General features: G+C 38.2%; 1 protein-coding gene across 2 annotated transcripts in view; it reads right to left on the bottom strand.

The window, feature by feature from the left end:
• Positions 1 to 12,416, bottom strand: part of POGLUT3 (protein O-glucosyltransferase 3) — a 28,529-nt gene that overhangs the window by 7,625 nt on the left and 8,488 nt on the right. The window contains exons 2-5 of one of the 2 annotated variants that reach the window (XM_037158860.2): positions 8,083 to 8,280; positions 7,228 to 7,514; positions 2,933 to 3,149; positions 1,372 to 1,568 (exon numbers count right to left, since the gene is read on the bottom strand). In XM_037158860.2, coding sequence (XP_037014755.2) covers positions 1,372 to 1,568; positions 2,933 to 3,149; positions 7,228 to 7,514; positions 8,083 to 8,280 — 899 coding nt within the window. The remainder of the gene's footprint in view (positions 1 to 1,371; positions 1,569 to 2,932; positions 3,150 to 7,227; positions 7,515 to 8,082; positions 8,281 to 12,416) is intronic. The other variant, XM_053670462.1, reaches the window with a different exon arrangement.

The raw sequence follows: 12,416 nt of genomic DNA, 5'->3' as shown, positions 1-12,416 counted from the left end.
ACAAAGACACTGAAATAGAGAACAAGTGGGCAGTGACCAGAGGGGAGAGGGAAGGGAATTTAAGGGGGAAAAAGGGAAGGGATTTTGAGGAACAAGTATGAAAGACACAGGAATGAGGACTAGGGGGGGAGGAAATGGGAGGGAGGTAGGGAGCACGGAGCAGGGAGGGGCTGGGATGGAAAAAATAGACAGAAAACTGTACTTGAAAAATAACTAAATAAAAATTTAAAAAAAGAAATACAATGCATTTAAAGATAAGATCACAAATATTGTAGAAAATGGGAAGACCTATTTCAACTGTAACTATGCAACAGGGAATTCAGATTTCTGTAATAAGGTAGGAAAACTATTTTCAAAGATTTTATATTTATTAGACTGAATATTGATAATAATTTAAAATTTTACTTATACATTATCTCTTTTTGTTCCTTATGTTCACAATAATATGGAAAAAAAAGGAAAAGAAGGCAGTATCTCAAAGTTCAGTTTTCAGAGTTGAGGGGACAGAAACTTGTAGAAGCTGAAAGACGATTGTGATAGTGGTAACACAGTGTGTACTCTGTTTACATATTTGTTGGACAAATAAACTTTGGTTTTCATTTCAAAATCACTTTTCATGGCCCTTAAAGCTCATTCAATTATAATCTTGTGAAGCAGGTGTTAGCGTTCTTCCTCCCCTTTTTTTAACAAATGAGAAAACTAGTGTTCAGAGAAATTTATAAACCTCTATTCTCTGAGCCCAAATCCCTTGTTCTTTTCATTATATCACACTGAGATGAACAGGATTTACTTTGAAATTTAGTAATCAAATTTTTCTTAAATAATTGAAACCAAGGAGCTTCCTAGCCAGTCAGGTTTTGTCACACTGTTCACCCCTCTGACTCCTTGGAACCTGACGCTACGCTCTGGAGGAGCTGGGCAGGCAGCGTGTGTGTCTAGAGGGCGCAGAGGCAGTGGGGAGAGATGAGGTACCACAGTTAGTAGCAAAGGCAAGACTGGAGGCAGGACTTTACCTCAATGCCGGCCCTTGTTTTACTCACACGGAATTTATACTTTTTCAATTTACAAAAGGCATTTGAGATCATTTTATGGAAAGACACTTATATACCCAGTTTATTCAAAGCAAATACAGGAGAAAAACAAAGAAATGCACCCAAACCCCAGGTTAATCCTTGTACTACATTTTGAGTATTCAATATAGTTCTGAGCTATTTGGGAGACAAAATCAACAACAACGAACCACAGTAAGTTTTGCAATTCCCCAGGCCTGATAAAAAAGTGTGTCGGCTCACAAGACGAAGAAATTGGACCAAGACCAGCTATTTACAAATTTATCACTTCATATCCACCCAGGAAGACTTACATGCATACCTTAAAGAAATCAAAAAACCCTATCAATTTAGCTTTTCCAAGCTCCTTTTCTTTCTCTTGGAAAAAGAAATACCCCGTAATTCCTGCATCCAGTAGCTGTGGATTTTCTTTGGATAGCTGCACCAGTTGGAGCCTCTCCTCCCGGCTGTCTCTGCCTCTGAAGAAGGCTTTCTCTGTTTTATTGATCCAGGAAGGCCCTAGAAGTTTGAGACCATTAAAAAATGGTTTTGAAACTTTTATATGGTAAGTAGAACCATCTTTATCATTGTCATTGAAGATGTTAAAGCTCTTTTGTCATTAATACATCTTCTAAAGTAAATGCTATTTCCAAAAATTATGGCATTAGCCTGCTCTAATTTCATTCATTTTTCTATTAGGGAAAGTTCACTTCAAATGTTGGAGTTTCTGTTGTACAGCATTAGAAAATATCCAAAATAATATTAGATAAAGTTCAAAACAAAAAGAGATCAATGACTCGGCCTATTCACAGAGGCATTAGCTTCTTCCATCTTTTGTGCTTCATAATAAAAATGAACTAAGCTTTTGTTCTTAAACAGGGTGACCAGAACAAACTATATAAGTAAGTAACACCCACACATCTTTGATCCTTAGGATGCTCGGAATTTTGAGCACATCACTTTGAATACAGGAAACGTTTCTTCTAACATGCTCTTAAGTGCAAATACACACACACACACTGATTTATATTCTCTCTTTCATGGTAGGGAAATATTCTGGAAGAAATAATTTAAAGCTATTTTTATTATTCTACAGAAAGGTCGTCAGTTAACACCTGTCAGTATTCTAAGAAATAAATCCCAAAACATAGAAATTAGAAGGGATTAAATTCTCTGCTATGCTAGAACATGTTTCAGAAATTAGTTGTTATCAGAATAAAAAGTAGGTCAGTTTTCATTTCGCGTTATCTTTAGATAGTTTGTAAGGCGCCCACCAAACCACAATACACAGAAAGAGGCTACAGAGAGAAGGCAGGGTTTCTTCTACTCAGGGAGCTTCAGTTTAATAATGTGTGTTGTGCCATAAACCAAAAGCCCTCAAACAGGGAGAAAGGAACTCAGATTTTAAAGAACTGCGAGAGGCAAAAAAAAAAAAAAAGGAAAGGGGAGAATTTCTTACAAAGTGTTGGAGGTAGTAATATCCAAATTATGCTGCTATCATATTCTCTTAGATATGCATATAATTTCATACTTTTCAAAATTCTCTCACTTCATCTAGCAATATGAAGGCACTGAAGTCATAATTACATCAAGTGACAATTTTACCAAATATATATGTTCAAATCGTATTTACAAGCAACCAACTCAAAAGAGACTCATGGTAGATTTGGACAGTACTACTCCAACTCATGTATCTTTAATTTTTGTAATAGAAGGATCCTCAACAAACCTCTTTAGAGTTTAGGGTGCTGTTTTTTTCTTCGTTAGAAAATAAGGAAAGTGGTTATTTAAATATATATAATATATATACTTTCCTTGACTAAACATCCCCTTCATTTTGCTTTACCTCTAAGCTTTTTCTTAGATAATGAACTTGAATTTACCTGTATTTCCCTGAATAGAGAGGAGATCATTTGTAACACCCCTCATGGCTTCAAGAGTGGAGTGGGTGATGTCATATGTGGGAAGGATAATATCTCGTGAATCTTGAGAGCCACACCATGAAATGATAGGTAAAGGGCCAGGGGTTTCATTGACTTTTCGATGTTCCAAGGGCCAATCACCAAGATTAATATAAAATTCTAAATCTGGAAGAAGAACCTAAATAAACAAAAATATAAACATCAGTGCTGAGAAGACCTCACTCAGTCTTTGGTCCTAAATGCTTTCATTCTTCAGCTTTCTTAAATATTTCAGATAAAACTGAATGCTTGAAAATAGCAGCAAAAGAGAGAAGCATACCTGTCAGTCATCAGCAGCATCAGAAGTCAAAAATGAGGATGATACCTGGTCAATTCACTTAACCAGAAGTCAGCTAAACATTTTAAAGTGTTTCATATGACAGAAGTGGAGATCGTACAGACAAGTATAAACAAGTGGCTTTCTTTTTGGCAGCTGCCTAAGTGAGTATCTACAAAGTTAGACTCAAGCCCTTGTCTTCCTTCTCTATCAGACCTATCAGGTCTACCTTTGATTCTGGAGTCTGCCACTCCATTTCCATCTCCATGGTCAATACCAGTTTGGGCCTTTACCATCCCTTGCCTAGGCTGTAATAGCTTACTTATTGCTAGGTGTTCTGATGCTAGATTCTCCCCACTCTATTCTGCTCTCCACATTGCTGCCCATATTTCTAAAACCCGTATTTCATGTTACTATCAGGCTTAACAAAACCTTAAGCCTTTAGGACAAGGTCTAAACTCTCTGGCTAGAACTCATGGTCCCACTATCTTGCTCCAGCTTACCCTTGACTCCATTTTCCATCTGCTTATTGCTAGTAAACTTCAGGCTATTCTCTGAAAATGCTGCTATCCACTTTAATATGCAATTCTTTCCGGTTGGAATGTTCTTCCCCCATTTATTTAATTGGCACTCTCCTTTTTTTTTTTTTTTTTTTTTTTTTTTTTCTTTTTTCCTTTTAGTTTGCTTTCGTTTTAGGTGTGGTTGTTAATAACTGAGTTTGTTGTCCTTTCACTGTTCATGTTTCTTTAACTTCTTTTTCTTAGATAAGTCCCTTTAACGTTTCATATAATAAGGGCTTGGTGATGATGAACTCCTTGAATTTGATCTTATCTGAGAAGCACCTTATCTGTCCTTCCATTTTAAATGAAAGTTTTGCTGGATAGAGCAATCTTGGATGTAGGTCTTTAGATTTCATGACTTGGAATACCTCTTTCCAGCCCCTTCTTGCCTGTAAGGTCTCTTTTGAGAAATCCGCTGACAGTCTGATGGGGACTCCTTTGTAGGTGACTGTCCCCTTAGCTCTTGCTGCTTCTAGGATTCTCTCCTTCATTTTAATCTTGGCTAATGTAATTACGATGTGCCTTGGTGTGTTCCTTCTTGGGTCCAACTTCTTTGGTACTCTCTGAGCTTCCTGGATTTCCTGGAAGTCTATTTCCTTTGCCAGATTGGGGAAATTCTCCTTTATTATTTGTTCAAATAAGTTCTCCACTGGTGGCTGTGCCTTTCCCCCTTCTGGTACCCCTATAATTCGGATGTTGGAGCGTTTAAAGATGTCCTGGAGGTTCCTAAGACTCTCCTCATTTCTTTGAATTCTTGCTTCTTGACTCTTTTCTGTTTGGCCATTATTTGCTTTCTTCTGGTCCACTCCATTGATTTGAGTCCCAGTTTCCTTTTCATTGCTATTGGTGTCCTGTGCAATTCCATTCATTTCAATTAGTTTCGCCTTCATATATTTGTCTAATTTGTCCGTATAATCAACCAGTTCTGTGAGGATCCTGATCACCAATTTTTTAAACTGTGCGTCTGTGAGTTTTGCTATTTCTTCATCGCTTAGATTTATTTCTGGGGCTCTGAGATCCTCCTGCGCCATTCTTGGTCTGTTCGGGCCCTTTAAGTGTGAGAAGCGGTGGCTTGGATTCCCAGGTCGCTGGGTTGTGATGCTGTATGTGGGGGCGTGGCCAGAGCGGGGAAATGGCAACCCCCTCTGCCGCTTCTCACAGCTGGGCGCGGAGGAGCAGTGCCTTAGGTGGTTCACCTGGGCCGGGCCACTCAGAGTCGCTGGGTTATGACGCTGTATGTGGAGGTGGGGTCAGAGCAGGGAAATGGCGGCGCCCTCCACTGCCGCTTGCCGTGGGGACCTGCCGGCCCGGTCCAACCGCCCACTCCCTCGCCTGTCCACCCTCGCACAAATGCGCGACCTCAGTCAACACGCAGCCCCGGGCCCGGCTGTGTCCCCCGAGGTCGCTCGCCTGGTTGCTCGCTGGGTCGCTCACCAGGTCCGACCCTGCGCCTGGATTCTGTGGGCCTGAGTGTGTCTGGCCGAGTTTTCCTGCGCAACCCTGCTCCGCCAGCCACTGGTTTCGCCCCTTACCGGTCAGGCTGAAGAATTTGTTGTTAACGGGCTTCCGAAAAGTTCAATTTTCCGTGTTCTGGCTGTGTTTTCTGTTGCTAATATTTAGTTTTCTCTAATCTTGGTTGTGGGAGAAGGCACGGCACGTCCACCTATGCCTCCATCTTGGCGGAAGTCCGAGGCACTCTCCTTTTTCACCCCAAACCAACATCTAACACTACCTCCTGTATGACCTACTTTTCTCTCAGACCTATCACGCTGTGGCACAATTATTTGTTTGTATTCACATCCCACCTTCACTTTCAAATAACAAAAACAAGTCCTACTAGAGTGAGGGGCTCTCTAAGACCAGAGGTGAGTCTCGTTTATCTTAGATTTCTTCCCAATCCCTGGGCAAAGAGCCTAGAACAAAAAGGAAGGGCAAGGGATGTGGCTATTCACACTGTTGCTTCCCTAATATCATTTATATGCTCATTAGTAAACTCCACATCAGTGGTTCTGACTACAGAGCAGGGTTTCTGTAACTTGGCACTATTGACATTTTGTTGTGGGTAATTCTTTGCTGTGGGGGGATACTCTGTGTATTGTAGGATGTTTAGCAGTATCCCTGGCTTCTCCCCACTAGATGCTACTAGCAATCCCTTAGTGGTAACAACCAAAAATGTCTCTAGACATTGTCAAATGCTTTCTGAGACAAAATTATCCCTAGTTGAAAACCACAAGAGTACAAGGTACAGGGATACAGGACAGGGTAGACGGGTGGCAGCCCAGGAAGAAAGCATCACCTTTAGGGTCAAGTGCCCAGAAAAGCTCATATTGCAGGCTGTCCAGGGCTGGGGGCGGGGCAACTATTTAAAATCAGAAACGACTGCACCCAGTCATTCAGCATGCTTGGGAATTTTTACAGCCTCTACCAGCAAAGTTGGCTTTTAGTTTAGAAAACTACCTTGATGGTTTTTCTGGGTAAGACATATAAAAGTTGCCCATCTTCACCCCTAACTCTGTATGGCCAGAAAGAAAGAAGAACAAAATTCATTTTGAATTACTCTGCTTAAGAGTTTTGCAAATGGAGAAAGAAGGGCTGAATAGAAGAATGGGGAGGAATGTGACTGTGGGTCTGATTAATACAGTGATCTATTTTTTAAAATTTATTTATCTTTAGAGGGGAAGGGACGGAGAGAAAAAGAGAAATATCAATGTATTGTTGCCTCTTGTGAGTCCCCTGCTGGGAACTGGCTTGCAACCCAGGCACGTGCCCTGACTGGGAATTGAACTGCGATCGTGTGGTTCACAGGGCTGCGCTCAATCCACTGAGCCACACCAGCCAGGGCCTACAGTGATCTATTTTGAAATGTTAGGGATTTTGTAAATTGATTGACTGATTGATTTTACCTTGTACTGGTACAAAATAACTTTTCTCTGTTACTCCAACCTTCAACCTTCTGTACACAGTATCTCTTAGAGTTGCTTATAGTAAAACAAGAAAGATGTGTTCAAAAAATGAAGTCATTTTGAGGTGACAAGAAGAAAACAGATGCAGAAGGTAAAATTGAAATGGAAGGAATACTCAGCAGGAATGGAAAACCTTTGGAAGTGACCTTGAGGCTGTAAATATCTGGGAGTGCACAGGAACCTTGGGAGTGTGCCCTGTGTCCTGCTTATCTGGGATAAAGGCTGAAGCCACTTAATGTGAATATTAAAGGAAAGGGAGATGCAGGAAGGTGGAGAACTTACAAACACTGAGGAGGCAGGCCTCTTACACGCACATTTCCAAGCCTGGAATCCATTTCCATCCTTTGCCGTTATTCTCCTAAGCATTTAAATAATTAAATCATACTGTTTTTAAAATCAGTGAATTCACTCTCATACCTTTCTTGCCAGTGACAGCAAAATCTCATCTGAGAACATTTTGAAGTCTGTGTATTTCCCTAAAGGTCTCCGGTAGACGTGGTTATTGAGAATCGTGTAATGAACAATGGCACCCCTCTCTTCCCCAAACCTTTTAGGAACTTCGTTTAGCATCTGCTGGAGATTAATGCTGGGGAAAGAAGCAAAATCTTTTGCAATCTGTGGTTCTTTGGTTGGACAAGAAAGAGTTTTCTGCCAGGCCTGAGGATCCTCTTCTGGACATTCACAGTACTCGTGGTACACCGGTCCTAGGGAAGGCAAAACACATGCAATGCCACACTTTACTAACCAGCACAAGGCAGGGAGTTGTTTCCGCCCCTGATGTGAACACAGGATGAATTCTAAGATTATCCAGACAGGGAAAATCTGCCCTAAATACATCAGTGGCAAGAGTAGTTACATCAGAATCCTGTGCTTCTATTTTCTGTCTCTCTTTCATACCCCCTAGACAACCTAGCATATAGAACGTGCTCTCTCCCAGTATAACCTATTCTTGGTACATTAGCTGATAAATTTATTTTTAGTGAGTTATAAATGGCTGATGAACATGATGTAACTTACCTTATAGAAAGAATGAAGAATACTGGTAATGAGGACTATATAATGGGTAAATATCCAAGATCTTTTTCTTAGCATTTAAATCTCTTTTAATTACATAGTTTTCTTTCCCTTAAAATTTCAAGTTAAATTGAGCTTTAGGAGATACATATACCATATTTACTTTGTTACATATGACTTCAAGGTCATCATGACCCAACCTGAAAGGCATGGGATCTACACAGGTGGCTGGCTCTGGATTATGTAATAATCACGTACCTTTCAAAATATAGGGAGACTGGGCTACATGTTCATCACCATAAAGGACCTCTATGTTCAGCCCTTCGTTGACAGTTTCATACATCCTATACCTCATCAAAAATGTTCCATCATTCCTGTCCAAAGGTTTAGAGACATGAATCCGGACTACCTCTTTAGGTGAAAGAGATTTGATTACTACTTTGAATTGTGTTTGACCTGTAAGAAAAATACATATAAATTACTAGTTCACACTTATTTTGTTGTAACAATTAGTGGCTAGCTATCTCTACACAGAAGTTACTTATTTTTCTAGTATCAATGGTAAACAAGTATCATTTTAGTTGGGAAGATATTTGAGGCCAAAAACTATTCTTGGTTTATGTCTTCAAACCAAGGATCTGACTCAACGTTGACTCATTAGTCATTCAATAAAAGTTTATTGAATGAACAAAATTAATTCGTAGAAAGGCAAGGACAACAATTACCTTTTTGCTTATTTGATCTTTTTTCTTTTGGGAGTGGGGGTTGAAAGCCCTAGAAGTTAAAAATCTGTGAATTTTAGAATAACAGAGCTCTGAAACAACCCAACTTTCTCCTTGTAAGACATTTACAAGCTTTCTTTGAAAACCATTTTAATGTCAAATATACCTCATTTCTGAAAAAAATTTCCTTTAACCCAAATTTCAAGTCATACATCTAAGCCCACGTCCTTAAGCAGAGAGAGGTTACAGCTAGTTACCAGACCATGCACAAATATGCATGTGCACACACACTCACACACCTTTGTAACCACTGGAGTTTACTTCTCTAAGTGTGTTTCCTCGGGTTGAAATGAAACAGTTATACAGGATGATCTACATTTCTTTTACTCCAAAATTCTGTTGGTTTTCTGTTCCAGGGTAAATAATATCAACTAAGAAACTTGCCCTTCTTTTCTGGCAGGAGAGAGCTGACACAGGTAAGCTTTGGAACACTGTTGTGAACAACGCATGTTACTGTGGCCCGGGTGTAAATGTTGAGGCCTGGTTCCTGAGAGTGCAAAGGATATTTGTGCACTCAGTGCAGATCTGATCCTTAGGAGCTTTAAGAATGAAGATTAGTTAATGCCCTAACTACAATTAATCACTTTTCAAAAAGTATTGCGTCCTCTGAAATCCACAGTCTAACAAACAATACGTTGTGACCAAAGTACTCTTTTACCTCATAGCCCTCATGTTATGAAATTAAGCGTATTTAATATAGGGCTGGGGAAAAGCAGAAGCATAGTTGTTTGTAATACATAATACAATAGTGAGTAAACAAATAATAATATAAGAATAAACTCTGTGTTTCCCATACTTACAGCTGTTAATCAACTTTTGCTCACTTCTATATGTATTTTTGAAATTATTGAAAAAGTTTGTATCTCTTATTTTTAGTTCCTAAGTGTAGTGAGTAAAATTTGTACTTCCTTTTGGTGTTCAAAGGTTTTATTTTTTCTCATAGGTCAGGAGAAACGTTTCTCACTCTCTTCAATTTTAGAACAGTAACATAGTATCTGACATCTTGGTATTGAATAATAAAGTACCAAACATACATTTTGGGGCATTTGAAATAAATGTGACAAAATTATTAAAGAGATCTGCTGAAATAAAGTACCTATATAGATAAATATAGGAAGTTGGTTGTAAAAAAAGATAATAATGTAATATGAAATTATTTAAGATGTAGGCCAATTACCTAAAATGCTTAAAGAAATGCATAAATTACTGACTTATGTTATTTCCCACTCGGTTTCAGAAAAGCAATGAGGTGTAGCAGAGCAAAAAACAGAAAGGCAGAGTCTGGGGACTAGACAGTCATTTCCATCATTCCCTCTCAGACTAGAAACAATACAAAAGAGTTTTCATGTCTTCTGGTCAGATCGTTCTGCTTTCCATAAATTTATAATTTTAATGAACAAAACAAATATAAGACAAGCATTGTAATGACTGATCATTGATCATTTTTGGGAGGAGCTGGATTTACAGAAGAAAACTAGCTCCGAAACGCTTCATTATTTTTAAGTTGAAGGTATTGGAGTAGATCTCTATGGTCTCTTCCAGTTATAACATTTTTTTACTATGAAACAGCATTTAAAAGTTATATTTCAAAATAAATGTATAAAAATATAGCCATTGGAAATACATATTTTAAATGGTTGTTTTTAAGTAAAAATTTTCAAGTGCCTCAAAAAATCTTGAGAAAAACTGAGAACCAGAAAGTTATAAAGGCTGACCTGTGTAAAAATAAAAGTTTTTGACATAAAGTATATATTTAAAATAAATAAATAAATGGTTGTTTTTGTAGTAATCTTTCATGGCTGTGTCATTGTGGGCATGAAATTAATGTTAGAGTCAGTGAAAATAATAATGATCAGGACTTAAATGTAAATAAGCAATTCCAAACTCATAAAAGAGAAAATGAGAACAATGCAATTGCAAATTTCTTCAAAATGAAGTAATGTGAGTTCTCAGTTGCCCTGGGGGCTAATATAATGGAAGAGATTGAAGCTCAGCTTGAGTTTTTCTACTCCACAAACTGAAAGCTAATTGAATGAGAATGCAGTGACTGTGAAGACGAAAGGAGGCCGGCAATATTAAAGTCTTATTACATCATTAGAAGCAGAAAATTTGAAGGTTTTGATTTGGAAAGAAATCAAAAACATTGATTAAAAATTCACTTAGCACTTATGTGCCAGTCTACAAGCTTTAAGTTTTTACATATATTTTGTTTCCTATAAGAACTTGTAAGGTAGGGCCCTGGCTGGGGAGCTCAGTTGGTTAGAACATTTGTCTACATACCATCGTTGTGGGTTCGATATCCTTGTCAGGGCACATACAATAATCAATAAATGAATGCATGTATAAGTGAAACAACAAACTGATGTTTTGTCTCTCTCTAAAAAAACAACGTGTAAGGTAGGTGTTGTCACCCCCATTTTACAGGTCAGGAAACCAACTCTCCCTTGAAGAAGTTAAGTAATTTATCACATACATAAGGTCACATACATAAGAGTGGCTGAATTAACCTTGTATCCTGCTACTTTGCTAAATTTATCAGTTCCAGTAGTTTCTTGGTGGAACCTTTGGGGCTCTCTGTGTACAGTATCATGTCATCTACAAGCAATGACAGTGTCACTTCTTCCTTTCCAATTTAGATGCCTTTTATTTCTTCTTCTTGTCTGATTGTTGTGGCTAGGACTTCCAATACTATGTTGAATAAGACAGGTGAAAGCAGACATTCTTGTCTTGTTCCTGATCTTAAAGGGAAGGCTTATAGTTTTTGCTTATTGAGAATGATGCTGGCAGTGGGTTTGTCATATACAGCCTCTATTGTATTTAGGTATGTTCCCTTTAATCCCATTGTGTTGAGAGTTTTTATCATAAATGGGTGCTGGATTTTATCCAGAAATCAGGTGCACTTTTATGTGCTAATAACTAACAGAAAGGAAAATTAAGAAAACAATCCCATTCACAACTGCTACACAAGAATCTAATACCTAGGAATAAACCTAACCAAGGGTATAAAAGACTTGTACTTGGAAAATTATAAGACACTGAAGAAAGAAACTGAAGAAGATACAAATAAGTGGAAACAGACCGTGTTCACGAGTAGAAAGAATTAATATTATTAAAATGTCCATGCTACCCAAAGCAATCTATAGATTCAATGCAATTCTTTACAAGATTCCTACGATGTATTTCACAGAACTAGAACAAATATTTCAAAAATTTATATGGAACCACAGAAGGCCTTGCATAGCAACAGTGATCCTGACAAAGAAGAACAAAGTTGGAGGAATCACACTACCTAATATCAAAAAATACTGTAAGGCCACAGTAATCAAAACAGCATGGTACTGCCATAAAAACAGACACATAGACCAATGGAACAGGATAGAAGAGCCCAGAAATGAACCCACACTTTATAGTCAATCAGTATTCAAGAGAGGAGGCAAACACACACAATGGGCTAAAGATAGTTTATTCAATAAATGGTGTTGGAAAAATTGGACAGATACATGCAGGAAAATGAAACCAGACCACCTTTTTACAACACACACACACAAAAAATGAAAAATGAATCAAAGACTTAAATGTTAGACCCTAAATCATAAAAATCATAAAAAAAACATAGGCAGCAAAATCTTGGACATTGCTCGTAGCCATATTTTATTGGATCTATCTCCCCAGGAAAGGAAAACAAAAGAAAAAGTAAACAAAAGGGATGACATCAAACTAAAAAGTTTCTGCACGGCAAAGGAAATCAACAAAATAAAAAGACAATCCACAGAATGGGAGAAAATATCCTCTGATACATCTGATAAGGGG

The sequence above is a fragment of the Artibeus jamaicensis genome, unplaced genomic scaffold (genome assembly GCF_021234435.1).
Source record: "Artibeus jamaicensis isolate MK-2021 breed Jamaican fruit bat unplaced genomic scaffold, CSHL_Jam_final contig_585, whole genome shotgun sequence".
NCBI classification, from domain to species: domain Eukaryota; kingdom Metazoa; phylum Chordata; class Mammalia; order Chiroptera; family Phyllostomidae; genus Artibeus; species Artibeus jamaicensis.
Note: the sequence above shows the minus strand (reverse complement) of the source record. Positions and strands in the feature narration are given on the sequence as shown.